Genomic DNA, 26,110 nt, shown 5'->3' on the forward strand with positions numbered 1-26,110 from the left:
GTTTCCAGCTGGCAGCTGTCCGAGGTCGCAACGAGATTCATTTGAAATGCACTTGAGAGCAGATGAGAGCTGAGAGCTGAGAGCTGGTGGTGGTGGTGGTGGTGGATCGCTTCTCGTGATGCTGCTGCTGCTGCTGCACAAAATCCACTGGACTTTCAATTAGGCACGTAACGCGGCACACAGCAAATGGGCAACGAGCGAAGCGTCAAGGCACTTAACCCATTGATGCCGCCGTCGCTTTAAATGGGCTGCAAATTGCCTTGCATACCCCCGTCTCCCTCTCTCGCTCACTCGCTGTCTATCGCCTTTTCGGCCACTTAACAGCATTAATTAATTGTCTTAAGTGAAGTGAAGCCGAACATGAAAGCATTAAGCGCTTTTATCAACAAACTTACGTGACAGGTGGTTGAATCAAACGAGTTTTATTATCTCTCTATATAGATATATGCATGTATATATATATATCTGCTGTATACGTACCTGCAATAGACAGAAAGATAGAGAGAAAGCAAATTAGTTAAATTGTTTTATAGAATGCATCAACTGGGACTGCACCCAACGGGAAATATCAATTTACCAAAACATAAATGCCAATTGGCAAATGACAAGCCCAAGACGACGCACACAACAAGTAGCAACAACTTTGGTCGGGGAGGATCGGGTGGATAGGGAGAGTATAGGGGTTTTGGGTCAAAGAACAGCATGGCAAGCGCCGACAAGACATGTTGTGCCTGGGGTGTGTTCCGTTATGTGTGTGTGTGTGTGTGTGCTCGTCTTGTTGATGGACACCAACAACAACAACAATAAGAAGAACAACCAACGTCAACAACAACAAACCAAACCTCAATTGCTTCACATTTGTTAAAGACAAAAGGGAAAGACAGTGGCGTAGTCTTTAGTAGCACTTTGGGGGTGCTTAAGCAAACAGCCTGCTATGCAATAAATATAACAGGCAGCACATTCCATGACTCAATGTGTTAAAGTGTTTTTATATAGATACAACTTTGATACTTTACATAGTCTTACAAGCCGCTCTTAGGGACTATTCTATAGATCGTGCCACTTGATAACAGATCTGTTGGCAGTTGATTTATGTTTATGATCGCTTCCTAATATCCGATATATTTCATGGTTTCATTTAGAATGTGTCTACAATTGAAAGCTGTGAAACAATTTATTATCTAAAGTTTTTTCACTTTGAGGAAATTTAATATAAAGATTGGAATGAAATTTATTTATGCTTGTTTCATAAAAATAGTTAAATTTATATTTTTCGAATAAGACATTCTTAGGCAATGCTATTCAGATATGTAAAGCTAGTTCTACTGTATAATAAGTATATAATGAAATATGTGTATATCTGAATAACATAAACAGATCAAAGAAAATCCTAGCTTAGGGCAGATTTGAAAATATAATAAGAAGAATCTATTTCTTATATAAATACACCAAACAATTGCTGATGACAAATATCCTAAATTGTATATATAAATCAATTTTCATCAATGATTAGATATATACTTTTTACTAATTTATATTCATGTTAGCAAATACAGTGCACAAAATTAAAAAAAAAAAAAAAAATCAATAAATTTGCAAATAAATTTTGTGTAAAGTACAATTTATATTTATAAAGTGCAAATAATTCTAGGTAAACAAAATAGGAATTCCACAATTAAGTAACAATTCTATTTAAAAGTAGCTAGCTAAAATGTAATATTTTACTAAATAAATTGTAAATAAAGTATAATCCATAATTATATTTAATACAAAAATTATTTAAGTTCATACAAAACTCTACAAATCTGTCTTCTCGGCTCCTCTAGCTATAATATTACTGCACCCAGTCGGGCATTCCATTCCTTGTCAATTCTGAAGAAATGAAGGCCTCATGCCAGGGCATATCAAGAATTTCAGTTCAACTCGGTTGCGCTAATAGGGTCAAAATAATAAAGGCAAAAAAATAAGGGAAGAAGAAGAAAAACAAATGAAAACAAAAGTCGGTTGCGTGCCGATCGTCAGTCAAGCGACTGTCTATTTATAGGGCCATTGTAATAACTCCATCAGCGGCAGAGGAAAATGATCCATGAACGAGCCGCCCGAGCCGCCCGAGCCGCCCGATCCCGCCCATATAGAGAGTAGAGAATAGAGAATAGAGCAGAGCTGCTGCTGCTCTGGCTATGCCAGCATAAACTTCAAACAGATGTCAAGCCGGCGGTCACGTAATTATTATTAATGTCTGCTGCTCCCTTTCAATTTCAGTTTCAATTCTACAAAACTCAAACGCAGCCCAGCCCAGCACAGTCCAATCCAATTTGCAGCCCAGCGACTTTTTCCATGTGATCTCATCTAGCAAATATGCGTCTCTGTTTTACATTAAAAATTATTGCCACAGATTTTTCTTGTTGCTGTTGTTGTATTATTTTATAGTCTACACTTTTTTTTAGTAAACGAGGCGTTTACTCGATTCCACGGGTTGTTGAACCATTGGCCAACATGTGGGGCGGTCGGCGATTTGCTTTGCTTTGCTTTGCGTTTTCCCTCCCAAGTGCGTTCTTCGCAAATGAATGGCGTGCTTTGATAAATGGCACATGGTACCGTAGCTAGTAGTACATATACACATACATACATACATATGTATATATATATATATATATATATATATATATGTATTTCTACTGGCCACTAGTCGCCTTATATGGCTTTCTTTCCACGCAAATTCATTGTCACAAAAGTTTCTTCCATTGATAAATCGCACTCGAAAGACCCACGCGCAAAGCTTCTCTCTCTCTCTCTCTCTCTCTCTCTCTGATAGCGACGCGACGCTCAAATTGCATCAAAGGGGGCGTTTAGCCATAATCAAATCAAATGAAAATAAACAAGAGTTCGTAAATAAAAACATGACAATTGCAACTTAATGCTGACAATTTTGATCAAATTTTCAATTGATGACGAGCGAAAAATGTGAACAAGCGAGTCAATAAGATACATATAATAATAAATATATGTATACAGTCGAGTCTCTATAATTCGAACCCCGATAAATCGAAGAAAATGCTATGCCCTTGTAAGAAATTCGAAAAGAAAACTGATCCCCTTGCCATTTCGAATTATCGGGACTCTACTATATATATATATATATATATATATATATATATATATATATATATATATATGCGATATTGATTTGACAAACATATGCATGTCTTTATTGATCTATACAGCCCATAAACAACAAGCTTAAAATATCATATTTCTTAAACACTTCCGTGACAATACATTTTTATGTTCTTAGAAGTTCTCCAAGAATTTATGCTGATTTACTGAAATTGAAATTGGGCAAATAATACAATAAAGATGTTTAATATGCACACATTTTTTCATTAATAATAATGAAGTTAAATATCGGCTAGTTAAGATCTTAAGATCTAACTATATATGTCTGTATATATCTCTCTCCTTCTCTCTCTCTCTCTCGTTCTCTATACATATAGCTCGCACTTCTAATTGATTTCTGTTTTGAAATCTGTATCATGCCTTCTCTTTCTATATTCATACTTCAACCAATCTTTTTTTCTCTCTCTCTCTTTGTCTCTGTCTCTCTCTTTCTATCTTTGTCTTATTGCTCTCTTCATCTCTTTATCTCTAAACAAACTATCTTAATAATTCATTAATATATATTATATATTTATTGTATGCATAAGCTATTCACGAATCCATGAAAATTGCATAGAGAGGCGCTAATTATAAAAACTTTGAAGCATGCGTCATAAATGCCCTGAAATAATTGCAAATATCTAGTATAAACCAAATCGCGATTTGCAAGCTTTAGTTAATTAAGTCACATCTGGCCAATTTTAATATGCTTTCAATTGGATTTAATTGTGCAGTGGTTAAAGCGAATATCTAACGCCTGCCTGCCTATCCATCGTCTGTCTGGCATTTGCCACAACATTTGATGATGTCGAACGTTGGCGAACGTTGGTGTGGCAGACAGCGCAAATAAAAACGAATTAAGTTACGCAAATGCAATTTGGTTTTTGTTTAATTAAGTTTTGTACGTGGATTTTCGTTTTTCTTTTGTTTTGCTTTCTGTTTGGCAACTGGCCAACACTTAACTTTAAAACAATAACAAAATGCAAACTAAAGCTAAGCAGAGGCCTTAACAATTCGCGGCATGCGGCAGCTGCTTTCAGGCTGAGGATGCGACCGATGGGCTAACTCGGTCAGTGGGAGTTCGTAGCACCTTAGCATTTGAGTGTGGAGCAATGTTGTTGCTTGATTTGATCAAAAAGAACAAGAGGAAAAGAAACAAGAGAGAAAATAAATAAAACTAGGCCGCCGACTAAGGCTGCGGCTGAGTCAGCCAGCGTCGAGGTGAAAAGTGCGTTTTGCATAATTTTCTGGCAACTTGAGCAATTGAATTTAATTGCCTAAGCATGGGCGTTAATCAAGCTAATTGCTGACATCAGCTAAGCCAACACGACTCCAGCTAAACAAACGGCAGCGAGGGCGAACCAAGAGAGACTGCATCAATCATGGGGAAGGAGTAGAGGAAGAAGTAGACAAAGTAGGCCGACGAGCTGGATTGAATTATAGACAAATATTGGATTTTCGAATTGATTTTTATATACAACAAAAAAATTATTCCAAAACAGGCAATAAAAAAAAAAAGATTTTTATATAATATGTCTTCATATATCAATACATTAAAATATCAAATACATATATTCATATGTAAATAATAATAATAATAATAATAATTAATATATCATTGATATATCAATACATGAACGCTTCGATACATTGATATTTCTATATATTTATTATCCTTATTCTGATTTAATTTAAAGCTACTTTTGGCTAATTGAACTTCAATTAAAATTCTTTAAAGCAACTTTTTAAAAATTTCTTGAAAAACAAGTTCTAATTTATGTTAAAAAAAAAATAATTAAAAATGTCAATTACTGCGATACAATAATGGAAATTTTATGCAGCTCTGGCTAAGCATATTTACAAAAATTATATTTGTTCTATGACTAATTATGATTATTAATTATAAAAATATTGTATATTCAATTTCAACACACACTCCACATCCCTTTGAGCGACCCTCTGTCACAAGTGTTTCTCGCATATCAAAAGCCCAGAACGTTGCGTAAGTCTGACTCAGTCGTATATCACATAACGCCGCAGACTCGACTGGAATTTCAATAAACGAGTTCTATTACAAATACACAAGATCAAGTTGAATATATATAGTAGAAATATACAGACAGTCGCCTCCAAAAAAAAAAATAAAAAAATAAAAAAAAGTTGTTTATAAAACCAGCCAACAACAACATGGGCAAATGCTAAGCGATTTATAAATAAATATACAATAATTTTAGTGCGCGTTTTGCGTTTTTCAGGCAACAAAAAATATTGACTATTTGTATGAACTATGCAAAGTCTGAGGTACAAATACTGTGATTGTCATCAATCATGCAGATACGAGTCAACTGTGGCGGCAAGGTTCAATTAGCTGGCTAAACTATTCATAAGCCCGACCTTCAGGCCATTACGAACAGCATTTTATCACACCAGTGAAAATATATCAAGGAGAGCATGAGCAGTCGACTATATAGATACGAGGAATGGTTTCTAATCCAGTTTTATATGAAATTCGATGTGTGTTCTGTGTATGCTTTGAATGGCATCATCAGCTAAACAAAACTGAGACTCAATTGGCCACGCCTAGCTTAAAGATTATAAATACACAAAACATGAACTTGGAGAGTTTTTGTTATTCTTGATCTCTATTTTATGGTATTTGCTAGTTGAGCTCATGCGCTTTATAGCTTAGTTTTGACAGTAGAGAAGCTCTCAATTTTCTTTTAAGAGAACTCAGTGATGATAGTATAAGACTTTTAAAATTTCTTCTCCAATGGTTGAGTATTTCCTAATCGAGCACAGCCCAACATAATTCATTGTCAACAAAAGGAGAACCGTTACATTCCTTGCCCAATAGTTACGGTATATCCTAGTAATCTTTCTTCTCCTCTATCTTAGGGTATTTCGTAGTCGAGCACACGCCGCCACCATAATTAAGTTTTGACAGTCAGTTCCGCTGAGCGAACACCTTAATTTGTCCAGGCTATGGGCACTGGGATACGATGCGATGATAAATGATATATTTATAAACCACATTTGCCAGAGCTGGCGCAGGCAAATCAATGTGAATTAACTCTGGCATGGCGTGCCATTTGGGCAACGGATGTATCTCTTGATATACACCCACACACCTACACAGGCCGGCTACAGTTATCTTCATATACAGTATATCACATGAATAGTAAATAATTTGCACAATTGAAAGCAGTCGCATTAGCTGTTGAAACGAGTTTTATAAGGCATTGGGTCAATGCGGCGAATGCGTAATGTCTGCTGCTACTAAAATAAACAAGTAACTTTTACTGCAAATGTGGGGCAATCATCATCAGCATCATCAACATCATCATCATCATCAGCAAACGACGAGGTCAACACAAGAGAGTCTGTGCAATGCTGTAATACTGATTGTTTATTGAATGTTAGATAAGCTCACAAATCAACAGAACTCTGACGTAAGCGCGGATTATCGTGTAAATATTGAAAGAGAGGAATCATCTGAGGAAACATCTGAGCAAGCAGCGAACAAAGAACTACTTTGATTTATTTAACAAATGTAGTTCATTTAGTTTTGAAACAGACGTATAGATTTTTATATATTTTAGGAAAATTGTAAATATAACTGTAATAAGTTTATTAATGTTACATTATGTTATATAATAATTCAGATTCATTAAGAAAATTCCATCAATGCAACAAGCAAATCTCTTTATTTCTTCAGCTTGAAAGAAAAGTCACTATTTTAATAAAATAAATACTAAATTATTTGCTTTTTGTATTCAATTTCAGCTTATGTTTATCCATATTTCACTAAATATAATATCGTTTTATTTTGTTCAGCCTCTTACACCAAGCACTAATATTTTACTGAAACGACATTTCTCAATAAATTTCTCTTAATTTTTCAGAAACATAAAGTTTAGCCATAAATTAAAAATTTTTTGTTTTAAATTTAGTGTAGTGCGCACAACTATTTTCATGAAGACAACTGAATAATTATATATGTATGTACATATATATAATACTACGACAAACACTAAAAACATTGACCCATACATTTAATTAATACAACTACTGACACAGACTTATAAATTATATAATAATCAATTTAACAGCTTCTAAATACTTTAGCTATTAGCAAACTAGTGATGAATACAAAAATAAATAAATTAAAAAAAAAAAAAACAAAAACAATATGAAGAAAAGTCACGTAACGTCGGAAATTCTGAAAATTATAAAAACAAAAAGCAACATTTCTGTAGAGTTAAGTAAAAGCCGGAAATTCTAGAGGGTTAAGTGAAAATTCATGTTTTAGCTCTTATCTAACTTGTCTGCTATTCAGTGGAGAAATTGAAGCTATCTACTCAAATATACAAATGCAGTTAGATTATATCTTCACAATCATCAACACGCTCAACAAACTACAAATTTGGCCAAATTAAATGCAACCCTTTCATAATGCAGCCAGCCACAATTTAAGCCAACATGGCGAGTGAAGTTGAGTTGGCTGCAGAGGTCACGGAGCACACGGAGTGAACACCTGACTGACCAAAAGGTGCCTGTGGTCAATCAACTGGGGTTCACTGACACATAACGTGCCAGCCGGGCGGGTGAGGCTGGTCAGGACTGTTTGCTTGATGGATTGACAAACTGTTGAGCCGCTCGCTGGCTGGCAGTGGACCCGTTGGCTGGCAACAAACAAAAAGTTTGTTATTTGCCAACGCCCACCACGAAGCCCGTTGCCATTGATTGCGACAGCACGACAACAACCCTGAAGAGCCAGAAAATTGCTGAGAACTTAACCCTCGCACAAGGTGACGTGACCAAGCCGGAAGCGGATGTGGGCGACTAAATTGTTTAAAAGGGGCTCCAAAAACAGGGCAAGATTTATGTTGTATAAGCCTCGAGATGCCCTGCGATAAACGGAATGAAAATGCTTGTAGATAGATACTCTTTGGATAAGTATAGAGGGAGAGTATATTGATATAAGTATGGATATTTTCATTTAGAAATGTGAATTAAGAGAATAAAATATGTGAATTAAAAATAGGAATAATATTTAACAATATAATAGCATTAATTTTTTTTTTTTAATTTTTATTTATTTCTATTAAAAAGAAAATAAAGAGTTGACTTTTTATGTCAGCAATATAAAATTATTTTCATATATGTATGAAATATATTTTGCATTTAAAATTGATCATATATTTTAATTTTTAAGTATATTGATATATCTTTAAAAAACAGTAAAACCTATATACAGATATGCTGATTTCGAAAAATCTTTGAAATTTGTGCCGCTCTATAAAAAATAATATTAAATTAATAATTTAATTTAATTTTAATTTTAATTTATATTTTTAATTTATATTTTTAATGAATTTTAAATTTTAAAACGATTACAAAAATATTAAACAAAATATACATTATAGAAAAAATTTATTCTTTTGTTAGCAAATCTGTCATTTAAATTTCAGATTAACTGACAAGATTTAACAATATGTAGATTGATCTTTTGATAATAGAAATTTTTATAAAGAATTTCAGTATAGTTAAAAAATAATATATAATGTTTAAATATTTTTTATATACATATATACATCTATAAGATTTTAATATATTACAGTTGCGTTCGGCCCTATGCTTAGCTACCTTTTTTTTTTGGGCATAGGGTAAATCAAGTTCTGACTGTAATTATGAGAGGTTAGCTAATCGCATATGGCAAGCACAGATGCAAACGGTGCATTTGATGCTTCCTGTTGATGGCAATTAGACGGGCATGTCATGTAATTATGACATGAGCAAAAAGAACGCAAATGATGGACAGACGGCCGACGGACAGGGAGAGACAGACAATTGACTGTCTGGTTGTCTGCTTGTCAGTCGGGCTGTCTCACCTGTCTGTGTGAAGAGGCTTTCCACAGCCAAAGGGCCATTGTCATGCCAATCTCATTTGGCTCATACTACTTGTTGACAGCCAAACAAATGTGCTCATACCTCGATTATGGGCCTGCCCCAAGCAGTAAGAGAAGCGGCTAAATAGAACTCAGTAATCAAATGAGGCCCCACACAAATAGCAACCAATTTGGCTTGCTACCAAATTGAAGTTCTGCCAGCTATTCCAACTGTAAACCTGGACAATAAACGCACGCACGTGCCACGCATTTATCAAATGCATTTCACGCCACGATGAAGCCTAGGCAGAGTTGGATATGCCATCCCCTGTGCGGTTAATGGAAGACCCTGACTATCTAAATATTATGCACACACACACATACACATGTGTATACAAATAATTTACATTTTATTTTAGTTTAGCTGTGTGTGTAGCAGCTGTAATCGCATAGAGTGTGCCACATAAACTGACCTTTTCGAAGCTCTATTGAGGACTGAGAGGGATGCACATTACATTGGGTAATTCTAGAGGGCGCGAGCGGTACGAGCGGAGGGCAACTCAGCAAATGTCATTTCCATTTGCATGTGTCACTGAAAATAAACCCCGAAGGAAATGCTGGCAACATCAAATATGAAATCGTACGTGCAGATAGATAGATAGAGGAGGCCATAATGCCACAGAAGAAGAAGAAGTGAATGTGGTGTCAGAGTATGGGCTCAGCAGATGAGTGAAATGCATAGGTAGGGTAAATAATGTGGCCAAAGCTAAAAATATATTTGTTATGCATTAACTCATTTGTGAGATAAGACTCATTATTAAACTGGTAAGAATCATTATAAAATGGAACAAATTTAAATACCAGGCATATAGAAAGCGAATAAAATGTTGCAGAATGAAATATTGGTAAAAAAAAAAAATAACTGAAAATTATATATTATATTAAAAAAAAAAAAAGTATATATATATATAAATAAGATAGAGTATGTATTAATAATCATATATAAATATATATATATATAAATAATCAAAATGCTTGATCTCAATTATTTATTAATTAATTAACTGAAAGTACATCCTAATTTTTAATTTTTTTCTAATTTGTGGGTGCAAATAAAATACAGTGCTTATCATAATTATAGCCCACCCTGCAACTTAAACTTTGAGCCCGTTGTAACAAAATTTTTAAGGTTTTTTAAAAATAAATTTTACAGCACATTATAGACTGGAGCATGTTCAGTAGATTTTATCAAAATTTTAGTTCAATTTATGGAAAACTAAGAAAGAACCGTTAACTTTTGCTCTGTGCTAGCATTTTTGCTTGCATTTTTGTGTATCATAATTATAGCCCACTGTCGCAAATTTGAATTTATTAAGTGCGGAACAGACTTTTGGCTTTGCAGACATTGTAATTAAGTAAATTTAGATAGTTTTTAAGAGATGCCGCTTGGAAAACAATTATCTTATTATGAAAAGGGCCGTATTTTCTCACTTTTCGAGTCAGGAGAGTCTATTTCGAGTATTTTACGAATTTTGAAAAAAAGTCAAAGTGTAATTAAAATTTTTTTGGATAACCCCGAAGAATAAGGATCAAGAAGACGTACTGGGTGAAAACCGTTACTAATTGCGCACGATAAACACAAAATTATTAAGAAAGCCAGCAACAGCTCAACCGCTTGTACAGCTTTGGCCTCACATGTGGGCGAATCTATGTCAGCGATGACTGTTTGGCGAGTACTTAAGAGCTCAGGAATCATAAATAGGTCTAAACTGACCAAAGCATCCATGTTGCTAAGTCGCCACAAGGTTGCTCGACTTGGTTTTGCCGATGGACATACTGCGACCGATCTGACATACGCGCGTTTGAATCATCGTCTTTTGGCTTACAGTATATTTATAAATTTTTACCCTAACAGGTCGTATTTTCTGATGGGAAGAAGTTTAACCTGGATGGTCCTGATGGGTTTGATACTTATTAGCATGATTTGAGGAAGGATCCTATGTTTTTTTCAAGGACAAACTTTGGAGGTGGCTCCGTCATGATTTGGGGTCCATTTTTTTCATTTGGTACCTGGGAATTGAAGTTTGTAACGAACCGAATGAACAGTGAAGAGTATATTCAGGCTCTGGATAGTATTATCATTCCATATTCAAGGGAATTACGTGAGAAACCAATGGTTTTCCAACAGGATAATGCCAGAATCCATGTGAGCAGACGTACAAAAGAGTGTTTGGAGGAATGTCATGTTGATGTCCTTGACTGGCCAGCATGTTTTGGGGATCTCAACCCGATAAAAATGTCTGGGGTAATCTTGCAAGACGTGTGTATGCCAAAAATCGCCAGTTGGAGACAGTTGGATATCTTAAAACGCAAATTCTAAACGACAATGACTAAATAACAAAGTTTCGAAAAGGACCTTTTATTAAATTTAGTGGTTTCAATGAGGAAGAGAATTTTTGAGTTAACTAAGACAAATGGAGGCCGGACTAAGTATTAACATTAGTTTTTCCATTAATCCGCAACGAATTCGGATTTTTTTTTACAAAAATATGAATATGGGCTATAATTTTGATACAGAAAATGGTGCTGTTTTTCCTTGTTTTTTACTTCTTTTTAAGAAATCGTTATTAAATCGTGAATTTTAAGTGAAAAAGTTTTTTGCCATTCATAATTGAAATATTGAACTACTCATTTTTGAAGATTTTGAGGAAATATTCGATTTGGGAAAAATTTTCAGCCGATTCGTTTAAGTGGATTAAAAGTGGGCTATAATTATGATAAGCACTGTATATATGTATATATATATATGTGTGTGGGGACAATAAAAACACTTCCAATATTTATATATTATTTTTTCTTTAATAAAATTAATTATCAAATTAAATTTTATTACGAAAGGAAAGTAATATAGTTTTTATTTATTTTATAAATTTATTTATTTGTTCAAAGGTCAAAGACCAGAGACTGTTTGCAGTGCTCATCATAATTGATGTCACACCTCTTTGATGGATCGTCTGTCACGCATTTTAGCACTCAAACAAAACTATTCTAGAAGCAACCCATTTAGAGATAAGAAATACCCACAGGCAATAGAAGAGCAAACAAAATGCCAAAAGCCAAGTCAAATATAGAGAAAACGAGACAAGGAGAGAGAGAGAGAGAGAGAGAGAGAGAGAGATAGAGAACGAGACAGACAGAAAGAGCAAAAGGTAAAAACTATAAACATATTTTACATAACTAAACAGATCTCTCTCTCTCTCTCTCTCTCTCTGCCTCTCGCCCTTTATCTCTCTATTTCTCTCTGCCTTGCACTTTGAATTTCTCTCAGCATATGGCGAGCAAAAAGGTAAACAAAAATGCGGGAGCAGCATTTCGTTCTGTAAAAGATGCGGCACATTAAAATGTGATTTATATATATAGATATATATGAAACTAACACACACACACATACATACACATGCATATATACAATATATAAATATGCATGTATATGTACATATTTACCGACAAGGTGTGCGACTATTTTTGGACTGCAATCGAGTTGAGCAACTCACAGAGGCGGAAAAGGAAGTGCGCGTTATTTGTTTGCCCCACTCTTCAAGCTGTTGTTATTGTTGTTGTTGTCATTTTGTCTATCTATCTGTCGTTGTGGCTGTTGTGTTTCAGTAGTCTCTTTGAAGGGTGTCCGATTTGTACTATGAGCCGCCGCCTGCTGTTCACGCAGCTCAGTTCCAAGGCAGGTATGCATTCTTTTTGAGGGTAGAGAACAGCAGCTGACACCGTTTTGTTGCGCGTGTGTGTGTTTGTGTGGTTATGTGTGTATGCATTTTTCAATCAGCATTATGCTCAATATTTGTTAGCCTTGAATGTTGTTGGCTGTTAACTTAATTTGCTTGCCATTGGCCCACACAACGACAGCGCGCCGACGACTCAACTCAGTTTTAAGCTTGTTTTTCCTAAGGCTAATTCAAATGCAGACTTTAAATAAAAACAGGGTATAAAAAAAAACGCCAACAGTCTTTGCCTGACTTTGTCGGCCAAACGAACTGTAAATTGTATTTGAGTGCGGGGGCTTTGGCCACAACTTTGGCAATAAATCTAAAGAGGCGAAGAAAAAATAGAACAGCACAGAGAAAACAAACTTTGATGGATAAGAGCAAAAGATGTTGCAAAATACTTTGAAGTATCCACTTCTGAAACTGTGCTACTGTGTTTACACAGCATTGATCATGGCCATATCGGAATAGTTCATGGACCTCTCTAGAACAATAAACAATGCTGATTCTTCTTCAGATGAACAATCCATGAATAATCAACTCATCAAGTTTCAAGCATTTCTTTTTATGCATACATTCCAAATGAATAGTCAAACAGTTAACAGTTAAAGAAGCATTGGAATTTGCTCTTGAGCATGAATTTTTTGTTACTTTTTGTTTAATTAAGTGTCATTCATAGATGTGTATAAACTGTTATACTGACAAATTACATTACTGTACAAAATAGTTTCAGTATGTACTGCATTATTTTATAAGTGAAAGATGATATCATACTGTTATATAAACTGTTATATATACTGGTATACTGTTATACACTGGAAAATAGCAATTAGTTAGCCTATCAGGCGATCGTAACTGCTTAATTAATCAATTTTAATTAAAGCTAATCTTTTTAATGACTGTTATACAATTTGTTATACTGAATTGTAGTGCTGTATCATTATGATTTCTATTTTAAATGCCATTCTATAAAAGATATACAAAAAACTTTTGTAAAGTGTTACACAAACTGTTATACGAATTAATAAACCTATATATGGTACTACTACTACTAACTAATTACTACTACTACTAAAGTAGTTAGTTAGTAATTAATTAGTAATTAACATATTTCTATTTAAACATATTTTCGTATGACGAATTGTAATACTGAATTTAATTGTTATCGCTAGACATTGTTTACCATATTGAATTGCATTCCATAAATAGTACACATTGAAACAATTATATTGTGTTATACAAACTGTTATACAGTAGCAAAATGAAAAATGCTTGTACGTGACATTTCCATATGAATTTTAAATGCATTTTTCTATAGATTAGACTCAATGAGCTAATGTTTCAGATTTCAATAGAATATAGAATATTTCTACAGTTCAACATTTAAAGAGAAAAATGCAAAAGTTGAGAAATAAGCAAAGCCTTTGTCTAGCTAAAAATAAAGCTACATATCTTCGTTTCGTACACTCTGCTTGCTGCACTTGCTTTAGACCACTTTTAAAGGCCACTAGACGACGCATCCTCTGAAAAATGTTGACTTCCAACTGGGGCTTTCTCGTGCAAAATAAAGTCCTTTAACCTTTTGCTCGAGTTTTTGCAGCATTTTAGATTGTTGTGCCAAAAGGGGACTGGTTTCTTTTTGAATTTATGCAACTGCAACTTCCGCATATCTTGACGGCGTTTCGTGCTTAGCCAGGGGCCACTTCAAGTTAACAGCTTTAAACGGATGGGGGTTTGGGTTTCTCAACTGAAATAAACTCGGGCAGCTTATGCGCAGAAGCAAATCATAAAATTTCAAGGCAAGGCAAGTGGAAGTGCAACATTTTATATAGAAAAATATTAAAGCTTTATTATGACAGACGTTGCATATTTTAATTTGTGTTTTTATGGATCACACATATAGACAACGATGTGACAGACATTGGAATGTCGTTCTCGTTCTCGTTGTTGTTGTTGTTGTTGTTGTTGTTTTTCTCGCCGCCAACACATAAATTACTCAGCCACATGACAAAGTTGATGCTCGGCGAGTGGGTGGCCTGGAGGCCCAAGTAATATGCATGCAAAGATTACTTAGACCAACAACAACGAATGTGAATCATATGTCTTTAAGAGTTCTTTGCCTTTGCATTAATATGTGTGTAAGTGAGTTGGAATACAGCTGGTCCATATACACAATAATTTATCATAATTTTTTATTATAGACAAAGTAGCCTAAAAATAGCCAAAGAACATTTTTGTATGGAACGAATCGAGCCACCACCACCACCAGCACCACTGGCCGGCCACTTGGCGTTTGTTAAAATTTCGACTATAAACAAAAACAAGCTGCAGCCAGCTTAAAATTAAGGCATATACAAAACTCGAAAATCAAATATATAATTATATTTATTTTCAGCGTTTTTTTTTTTTTTTTTTTTTTTTTTTTTTTTTTTTTTTTTTTTTCTTTCCTTTTCTCGCTGTTTGGATTTTATGGCATGTGCAAAATGTTTTTCACATTTGGGCGGGGCTATTATTTTCAGATTGCAAGTTCATTTCACAGAATATAGTGAAAATATTATTATTGTTTTTATTTCAGTTACTTTCAAGGGGATGCCAAGTCGAGCTAAATTTACAGATCGTGAAAAGTTGCAACAAACTGCGCAAAAACAATTCAGTTGAGTTCATTCAGAGAAGAGTATGCCTAAGTATAGATAGGTGTAGATATATATGGGGAAGTATATACAATATACAATTTCAGTTCATATCGATAAACCTTGAATTTTGTATAATTATCTCATTTTATAAAGATATAGCACCTGACTACAAAAATATTTAATATATAGATCTTTTATATTTTATTATATAGATTATATAAGACCTGCCCAAAAATATTTGTTATTTCTAAGTATAGAACAAGAAAGCTAAAATTATAAATAAATAGGAAATATAACAAAGGAACTTTTTGTATATCATTTATCTGCCTGGCCCTAACCATAGATCAATCAACCAGATATACATACAGTTATATAGGTATTCTAGATATCTATACACATTTATACGTTTATACGTCTTTTACAAATTGTTGACTCACATACCAACAAAAAGGTGTGCAAAATGTATTTGTTATCAAGTCAAGTCAGCTGACGACATGTGCTGGAAAGCGTATCGTATATTTTATATATATATATATTTATACAATATATTTTATTCTTTCACCCGATTCGTAAATCGAACTGAAATTTTGCATATATAACAATAAAGGCCAAACATCGTCTTTAAGCTAAATAAATATTTGGCTGTTATTTTGGCAGTCATATTTACATTTTGGCGAGCGCAATTTATGAACACCATTTGAGGTGTGAATGGAAAATATGGCCAAAAGCACAAGCAAAGCAAAGCAAAGGCAAACATAGACAAAGTTAAGCAAAATAATATATTAGCCATAAAATGGCAAAATTAAGACTTTGAAGTGTGTGCCAAATATTTAATATAATAAATATTAATGCTAAGTAAGAAGTAGGTATATGGGATATACATATATATATATATCAATTATAATTATAATTGTACATATGGGAAGCTAATAAATATATGTACATTTTATTCATTATATGTTCACATATATTCTCCAATCAGCTTTCACATATATTACTCATATAACAACGTGAGGCCAATTGATAAAGATATATGAGCTTGGCCCAATTGAATTAGCTTGAAGAGACGATCGTAATTAAAATAAAAGACTCATCAATTAGCTCAATATAAATATACATATTCAGGCAGTTGTTGTTTAGGTTCGACTGCCCACGCAGCGGAAAAGCGCCTACGCATTCAAAAAAAGAAAAACCAGCAACAACAACAATAACAAAATTGATTTGCGTTTTAATTAATTGAGGTGCAAAATGAAAACTTTTGTTTATCTCAGTTCTTTTCAGTTTCTCGACTTCAAGTGTTTACGCAAAAATTACACGCTGCGAAAAATACAGTAACAAAAGAAGAAGAATACGAATGGAAAACGTAATTAAAAGCGTGTGTGAAATAAATTGCGGCCAGCCAGAGTTTTCAGATCAACAAATATAACAACGAAAATTAATTAAGCTTTTCCTGCCCGATGCGCACTTTCGCCCTGGGTGTGCACACTGTGTGGGAAGCGACTGTAGCGCAAGACAAAATGCCGTTTCAATTTGAATAAATTACAACAAATAAATGCTTGAGCAATGAGCTCAGCTCAGCTGCATTGCGATACCCTACAATATACAACTATCAACATTGATATGGAAGTATTTTAATTACTTTGAAAATTATTTGTGCAATGTCGACGTTTTGTCAGGTATTTAATAGAAAGCGGTTTATCTCTTTTTTTTTCAATTTGACTTTTTTCGCAGCTATGACAAAAAGCAAGTTGCATTTTTTTCGCGTTTGTTTTGACATTTTAGGCAAAAGGTGAGAGCGAGATAGCTGCTAATGATAGACATGCAATCTTTGAAGCAAGACAAAGTGCTGCAAATATGGCACAAATATAAAACAACTGCAAATGTGAGCATAGATATGTACATAAGTCTGCGTGGATATGGGCAAAAGAAACAGGTAGAAATTACACAAAGATCAAGCGACACGGAAAGAGAGACCGACAGAGAGAGGCAGAGCGAGCGAACTATTCGGAAATTAAGAGCGCCATGTTATTGTAACGCAGAGAGAATGGCAGCAGTAACATAAGAGCATTAAGAACTGCGCTGCTAAAGCAACTTATGGAATTTTGGCAGACAAATTATGTAATTAGCAGCAGCTAGCCGTGTGTACCTCTATAGCTAACAGCAATCTTTACAGCATGGATCATGTAACACGACGAGAGAACTATGTTATTACAACGTAAAATTGTCAAGAGAACGGAGAACACTGTTCGCTCTGTTTGGCAGGCAGCCAAGCGGCGGCTCTTGCGATGTTTTTGTTTCTGAATTGTTGTTTTTGTTGTTTGTGCGTGCGTGCGAGCAAGCAATGTTTTTACCTTCGCCTTTGCCTTCAATATTTACCGTCTGCGAATGTTAACAACAAATATTTGATGAAAATGAAATCTAACAATTGAATGCCCGTCGGGCTGAGCATTTAATAATTTACTGCGCATAACAATGCTAGGCGGACAGGGTGGACAGCGGAATAGTTAATATTGTTATTGTACTTGTTTTTGTATGTTTGCTTGTTCTTGTAGTTTTTTTTTTTTCTTACCATTTGTTTTATCAGGCGACACTCCAAATACACGCAAAGATAAGCAAAAGCAGGAGTTCAAAAAAGGTAAGAAAGAAGCACAGTGACCAGAGAATCATAAATCTGGCACGCTTTTCTGATTTCTTTCTTTTGGGTCGTTTTCGGGGGATTAACAAAGAGATTTTTCAACTGCACTCGAAGTGCTTATCAAGAATATGTTTACATTACAAGAGTATGATAATAAATATACATTTTCATTAAGTTTACTTTTAAATTCTTCTGCTTCTGCTTTTGTAGTTGTTTGCTTTAGTGGCGGCAGAATTGCTTTTGATGCTATGCTTTCTTTTTATATATGTATAATTATTTTTCATTATTATTCCACATGACAACTGCAACAACAACAACAACAGCAACGGCTGAGCAAAGGCGTCTAAATTTTTAGCGGAAACCGGAGCGAAAGTTTTGGCCTTTTTTTTTTTTTAAGCTAAAACGTGGGAGTTGCACGTAAGAAAATCGACAAAGAGAAGAAGAAGAAACAAAAACAAAAAAAGGGCGCAGCTTTTTATTGCTTTTCCTTCAAATTAGAAGAACTGAGAAAGAAAACAAAACCAAACCAATGAAGCGCAACGAAAACTAGATGCTCTGCCAAAGTAATTAATTAGGTATGAATATTTGATTAATGATATTCCGTTAATGCTCAAGAAACTAATATAAGTTAAAGATGTTGAATAAAACTCATGTATATATATGTATATATAAACATTTAATGTGATTTTCTTCAATGATTTTCTGAATTCTTTCATAATTTAGCGCTAGGATATTGACTCATCTATAGCAATATTCCAAATGGTTTTCTATTTATATATGTGATACGAGTAAAACAACAAAATATATATTGAATTTACTAGCATGTTTTAAGAGATTGAAAAGAAATCGTGATAAAACGAAAATATATATGGAAAAAATATTTAAATATATGTTCATTGAATCAATATTAATGGATTGGAATATTGTATGCAAAATAATTTACAAATAAATAAAATTTTCATTTCATGATTTTCTATAATTCAAATCTTTATGGAACTGTTAAATTATGATTACAAATTGTATCATTCCCAAGATTTCTTATCAATACCCTTGAATAGCCTTTGCACAGTGGCGGCCAAAATAAAGTGCTTGCTGTTAAGCAATAACATCCTTGAATAACATTTGAATATGTCAAGTGTCGGACATATGCATTTTTTCACACTGACTTCCAAAAGCAAGTGTCAAACATTCACAGCACACGCACACTAGCGTCTAAAATAAATAGCACAGTGTGCAACAACAAATAACAGTAAAAATTTAAACAAAAATTACTTTACATCATCAAGAGTTGAACTAAAATAACTGTGCAAAAACTTTTGGGTCAACAATTCCATTTTGAGCATTTCAAAGCGGTCCCAAGACAAACATCTTGATTAACATAATGAGAAAAGAAGAAATAGCCCAACTTGTGTAGGCCAAAACAGTGTACAAGGCTGAAAGGGGGCGTGTCCACAGTGGGGGCACTTCATTACACAAATTATATAACCTAAGGTCAAGTGGTCATTGTCTCGGCGGAAGATGACATTAAATTGTTCGTAATTTGTAGGGGAACCATAAAAACGCGCCAGCAGAGGAAATTAAGAGAAAACGCGTGAGGCGCGAACAGCAAGAAACAACTACAACAAAACAAAAGCCCCATTAAAGGCAAAGGCTTTTGATTTATGAGCGAAGCCTTAGGATTATAAAGGCAAAACACACACACTCTCACACGAATGGATATAATATACTTAAATATTTAATAAATCATAACGCGACAAAAATAAAAAGGAACAAAAACAAGTAAATCAACTCAAGGCGTTCCATGAGCGTTTTAAAACGCGTCCACGCGCCAAAGCCGATTAGCGGGCGGATTGTGGGTGAAAAGGATACGAATAATGTAAATGTTAATGCGGCACGCATTAAAGAGAGTGTAAGTGTGTTAATGGCTGTAAGTCGTAGGCCGACTTGGCAGGCGAAAAGCGCACCAAAGCGAACGTGTGAAAGGAAGCGCAAAAAATGACACACAAAATGCACAGTTTTTGTCTGTTACGCGCGACTGCGTTAACAGCAGGGCGCAGGGCGCTGGGTGGGCGTGTCACTGTAATGGGAGTGTCGAGAGAGCCAGCCAAACACGAAGGGAGCTGTGTAACTGCCGAAATCAATTAACAGACATAAGGAAGATCAAAGCTGCGCTCAACTGGAAAAGCAAGAACTAGAGCAGGCGACTGAGCGAGATAGAGGTAGAGATGGAGAAAAAACAGTTACTGAGAGTAAAATGAATGGAAATCACGTCGTATGCATAATTTGCACATCGACTGAAAAAAAAAAAAACAATATAAGAACGCAAGAGCTGAGAGTGTTAATATGAGAATAGGCAAAACATGAATTAAGCACAGCACCCAACGACGAAGCTCGAATACCCTTTTTGTTATTGGAGAATATCTTTTAATGCAATTAAGTTTAATTTAAGAAAATTAAATTAATGTGAGAATATTATAAATTAAATTAAATTATTTAGGAAAAATAATTTAAAGATGAATATCACAAATTAATTAAAACTTTATATCTTTTAAATAAATTTAATTAAATGCTGTGGGATTATCTAATTAGTTTATAATTAAAGTCAACAAAATAAATAAATAAAGTTATACAAATTGCTTGGCCAAAATGTATCACATAGCGAATCGACCTTGTTTGTTTTTTGGCACACCAAACAGGGGAGCGGCTGGCTCATCATCCCATATAAGGGGGTTGATGACGTTGCCCGAGACAAAAGCCATAAAAACTATGTGTTAGTAGTTGCTGCCAACCGACAAACCGAAATGGGTGTCAAAGAGAGGAGAGTAAGGAGAAAAAGAGCAGGGGGAGGCGGAGGGGAAGGTGTAACAGGAGCCTAATAACTACAGAGAAAGCGCACTGGAATGAACAGCTATGATTTAAGCCTATTCGAATTGTCCGAAAGGAGAGAATACATATAAATATTTTGAGAATTGTAAGAATAGAGAAGGGAGTGGCAAAATTGATTATTTTTGACTGAAATAATTTGCTTTGCCCACTGTACACACATTCCCATTGTTAAGATATGGATAATGGGCAAAAACAAAATGGAATATTATGTGGCCTTTTCGACATTTTCAATAACAATTTGTGGCGACGCTCGTTAAGCGAGTCTTCAATGTACAGGCAGCATGGTAAATTGTTGCAGTTATGGTATTTTTCTTTCTTGATACTCACCAAAACATTCTTTTGATTCTCTTTGTCCAGAAGAAATTCCATGCTTTTGTGTGGCCGACGCACTGAAGCGATTTGCACGCCGTTGGACTGTGCTGATGGCTTAATACGTTGATTGTTACCATCCAGATGGCCATCATTATCATCATCGTCATCATGGTGGCCATCATAGACGGCGCTGGTGACATTCAGACGCTTCACCAAATACCGTTTGTGCAGCGGATTGCTCGTGATGTCCATCAGGGAACGCGTTTTGCCCGTTATCACCGTTTCGTGTGTGTCCAGATTCGTTTCGATGAGGCCCATTTTGCCGGCAACAGCATCGCTGTCATCCTCCATGGGCAGGGGCGACACGGCCACCGGCACGGCGGTGACCATGGTCAATGGACGCGACTGTATGCCGCCGGCGCCCAGCTGATTGAACATTTGCGTCTTTTGTGCCACAGAGGCGCGCGATGGCGATTCGGTTGCACGTGCCGTATCCATACCCGTATCCGTTCCGGTTAGCGACATTTCGTGTCGCTGGCCCGCTGTCAACTGTTTGGCAAATGCCGCATATTGCGCCCGTTCGGCGGCCAATAGAGCATCGCTGGCATGGGCAGCACTGTTAGCGCCATTGGCACCACTGGCCACACTATACGGCGCATGCGTTTGCCGTGGTGGCAACTTGGGCAACGGGGGTTTTCCCGTTACCAGCTTCTGCAGTGTCGATGTCTTTGGCTGCTCCAGCTCAGCTGACGCTGTCGTCGTTGTCTGACGACTGTGAATGCTGGCCGTGCTCGCCTGAGAAACGCTGCTCTCATCCAGCAGATTGTTGCGCGGCGGCTTCAACGGTATGTGAATAATATCCTGGCTTTTGCCATTGCTTTGGGACACTGGCTTTGAGCTCTGCTTGCCTATTGGCTGCGACTGTTGTTGCAGCTGTGGCTGCGGCTGCTGTTGCTGCTGCTGCTGTGACTGTTGTTGTTGCTGCTTCTTCTTGCGGCGCAGCGAGAAGCGCAGACCGTGAGCGAAACGCGATAGGAAACTCTTTGAGCTGGGATGTTTCTCGTCCGTTTTGTTGGCGCGCTGTGCGTGCTTCGAGGGCGGCGACTCGTTGTTGTTGGCGCTGACAATATGCGCTGGCGTCGCGGCCGGCAGAGGCTTGGACATGTTGGGATCGTCGTCGCTGTCGTAGCGTTGCAGCAGCTGCTGCGAGGCGTAGAGTATTTGGTGGGCGCGATTTGTGGGCGGTTCACTTAGGATGGGCAAATGCAGGCTTAAGGGGCGTGTATGTAAGGGCGGCACTGGCGTAACAGGCGTAACTGAAGTGACTGTCGTAGCTGGTGTAACTGGCGTAACTGGCGTAACTATATTAACGATCGCGCACGATGAGCTCGTGTCGACGCGCGTTTCAAGACTGACAGCAGCGGACGCAGCTGGCACAGCAGCGCCGCTTGAAACGGGCTGCGGCGATGTTTGCTGTTTCGTTTCCACAGTGCCGACGATGTTTTCATTGTTTTCATCGCTCTCAGTGTTTTGGTCATCGATCATGCTCTCACGCTCATGATTACGCTCACTCTCATGCTCACGCTCACTCTCCCTCTCATGGTTTGCACTCTCTGGCGCTCTTTGCGGTGTTTGCTCTTGCGCTGGCTGCCCCGCTCTTAGCTGTTGCTCTGCGTTGTAGCGCGCTGCTATGTTTTCGTTCTCTTTGGTGTTAAATATAACAGTGGCATCGTTATCCAACAGCTCCTCCTCATCGTCGGCAATATCGTGCTCCTCATCGCTGCTCGTCTGCTCATGCTCCTCCTGCGGCTCCTCCGACGACTGCTCCTGCCAGCAATACTTACTCACCACGGGACAGAAGCTCACCTCCTTGCTAAACGAATTACGTGAGCCAGCCGGCAGGAGTATGCCCAGTGGCTTCGGCTGTGTCGGTGTCTGCGGCAGCTGATGCATTGAATTGTGCGCACTGCTCACATATATATCATCCTCCGTCTCCTGGCCGCCATCGTAGGCCGACAGATTGGGCGTGCTGCTGACCAGACTGCGCTGCTTGGCCGTTGTGCTCTGGAAGCGTCGCTTGGGCAGCGCTCGCGTTGGCGTCGTCGGAGCTCTTTGCACCTTGGCAGTGGGCAGCTCGAAATTGCATTGCTCCAGCGACTGGGCGTAGGAGGTACGCAAATTAGTCGGATCCTGATCGAAGGTCTTGCCGAAGCTGCTAAAACTGATCACGGCGGCAGCGGGCAGCGCAGGTGATGCTGCCGATGTTGCTGCTGCTTCTGCGGCTGGAGGCGTTGCTTCCACTGGACTCGGTGCCTGCTCCACTGTGTGCCGCTTTTGACGTGCCGGCGGCTTCCTTATGGTCAATTGGACATGCTGTACTTGCGGCGGTGCATCCATCACATCCTGCTCCTCCTGCTCGGCTGTTTTGTCATTCAAAATGGACGCGTTTTTATCATAGATCTGACTCAGCTCGTCCAGCAGAAAATTGCCCTTGCAAATGAGCTGGTCGTAATCCTCGCCAGAAACAATGCGCGTACGTTTCTCCATATCCAAAGAGCTGCGCTTGCAATTCTCACTGGGATCCGTGTAGTCGAGTAGCGTTAAATTCTGATAGCTCGCATTCAGATAGCCAGCACCGGCTCCAGCTCCAGCTCCTGCTCCTGCTCCTGCTCCTGCTCCTGCTCCCGCTGAGCCACCAAAGCCGCAACGTTCGTTCCAGCTGCAGCTGCGTCGTATGCGCGGCAAGCTGCTGCAATCGAAATTATCCAAATCCTCGCTAGAGCTATGCCCGTCACTGCTATGGCAATTCCTTTGCTGCTGCTGCTGTTGTGGCTGTTGCTGGCGACGAGCGCGTCGACGTCTGCCCAGCTGCTGCAGCTCGTTGGGCACGCTGCCGCCTGAAGCTGTACGCACCAACACTGGCGAGGAGGATGAAGAGGAAGAGGAGGAGCCGCTGGTGGTGGTGCTGCTGCTGCTGCTGTTGTTGCTCTTGTTGTTGGCCAGCACGTAGCTGTTGTTGTCCGTTGGAAATTTGGGCGACGAACCTCGCGGCTCGCGTATATCGGGCAAACTGTTCCGCAGCCAAGTGAACGAGGCGGCGGACGATGTTGAAGACGATGGCGACGACGACGACGTCGCTGATCCGCTGGGCGATGGCGAGTGTGTGTCTCTCTCGCTGCTATTTATAGACAATGTCGGAGAGCCAAGAGATGATGTGGATGCCGACTGTATCTCGTTTGTCTGCTGCTCTATTTTTGTCTGACACAAATCATTGGAGTTTTTGGAATGTGCCCCTGCTGCTGCTGCTGCTGCCGCCGCCGCTGCTGCTGCTGCTGCCGCCGCCGCTGCTGCTGCCTGCCCTGTGGCTGCCTCATGCTCCAGCAGCAGTTCCTCCTCCTCCTCACAGAGCTTGTCGAAATTCTTTGGTATGCTCTTGCTCTTGCTGCGCCGCAATGTGCTCGGCTCACAGTAGCCCGAATCCTCAGACAAATTCTCCGCCGAATTGAGGGGCAAACGTCGAGCGCCGGCCGCATCTGCATGTTTGCCTGGACAGGCGCTGAGCATGCTGTGACCGCTGCTATCGCTGCTGGACGAGCTCGAGCTCGTGCTGGACTCCGAGTCGGATTTCAGTTCGGCCTGATGCAAACTCTTGCAGGCACCAAACAGTTCACGCTGCTGCTCCTCCAAATCCAGTTTGTTCAGCTCAAAGTACGTCTGATGCAGACGGCCATCGCTCGACTCGTAGCGCTTCAGCAGGGATGTGGCCGAGCCGCGACGGCTGTCCGGATTGCTGTGACTGCCGTTGGTGCCGCCGCTGCCGCTGCCTCCGCTGCTGCTGGCCAACGTATCGCAGCTGAGCAGCGAGGGCGAACTGTTGCCCAGACTGTTCATGCTCTGGTGCTGCTCCTGCAGCGTCATCTGTCGCTCCAGCGACTCGAACTGCACCAGCGACGAGCTGCGCGACAGCGAGTGATACGAATCGTTGTCCGAGTAGAAATCCTCAAAGTTTCCGCCGCGCCGACAGCTGCCCGTGCTGTTGCGCTGACCCTGACTGCCGTAGCTGTCCCGGGCGCCGGCCTCCAGCGCCAGAAAGCGCTCCAGACTGTTGTGCGCCTCGGCGTCGTAGCGCGGCGGCGGCGGACGACGCAGCTGCACCACATCCTCCAGACTGTGCGGCTGCTGTGACTGCGACTGCGACTGTGGCTGTGGCTGTTGCTGCAGCTCCTCCAGGGAGCGGCGCGCTCGCTTGGGCGGGCAGGCAAAGTCCCGTTCCGACATTGCGTCGATATCTGCAATCGAAATCAAATTAGTTCAAAGTAAATCCCAATCTTTATATAAATGCTCCAACTAACCCTTGGTAATTTCGACTCTTATCACCGAGCCCGTCTCGGACTCCGCGGAACTCCAGAAGCCGCCGCAGCTGCTGCTGTTGCGCTGGTCGTAGCCATTCCAACTGTTTTGAGCGTGCTCCTCATCCTCGGAGGTCTCCTCCATGATGGGCTCCAGCATTTGTCGCGAGCTGGACAAGTAAATGCCATCTGTAGAGTAGGAAGAAAGCGAGATTAGTTAGAAGCAAGCATTTTTATATTCATTTTAAATATTCTTTAAGATGTCATTTTTATTATAATTATCATAAATATTGTCGTTATAATTATCGTTGTTATCGTCGAATATTATCAGTTTTATTAGGGTTCTTCTTCTTGTTATAAATATTTTTTATTGTATTAGAATTATTGCTCTTGTCATGATTATCTTTATTACATTATTTATAAATACTATAAATCTTTATCTTCATTGGCATTATCATTGTCATTGTCATTGTCA

At 38.3% G+C, this 26,110-nt stretch overlaps 1 protein-coding gene across 7 annotated transcripts in view; it reads right to left on the bottom strand.

Moving 5' to 3' along the window:
• Nucleotides 1–26,110, bottom strand: part of LOC6576654 (serine-rich adhesin for platelets) — a 70,166-nt gene that overhangs the window by 19,114 nt on the left and 24,942 nt on the right. For all 7 annotated transcript variants that reach the window (XR_001449424.3, XM_015165303.3, XM_015165301.3 and 4 more), the window contains 2 exons: nucleotides 25,639–25,824; nucleotides 21,302–25,575 (listed from right to left, as the gene is read on the bottom strand). Coding sequence is in view for 6 of the 7 variants with exons in the window: in XM_015165303.3 (XP_015020789.2) it covers nucleotides 21,302–25,575; nucleotides 25,639–25,824 (4,460 nt within the window). In the remaining variant the exon portion in view is untranslated. The remainder of the gene's footprint in view (nucleotides 1–21,301; nucleotides 25,576–25,638; nucleotides 25,825–26,110) is intronic.

This window comes from Drosophila mojavensis, unplaced genomic scaffold (assembly GCF_018153725.1).
Source record: "Drosophila mojavensis isolate 15081-1352.22 unplaced genomic scaffold, ASM1815372v1 contig_36, whole genome shotgun sequence".
Classification (NCBI taxonomy): Eukaryota; Metazoa; Arthropoda; class Insecta; order Diptera; family Drosophilidae; genus Drosophila; species Drosophila mojavensis.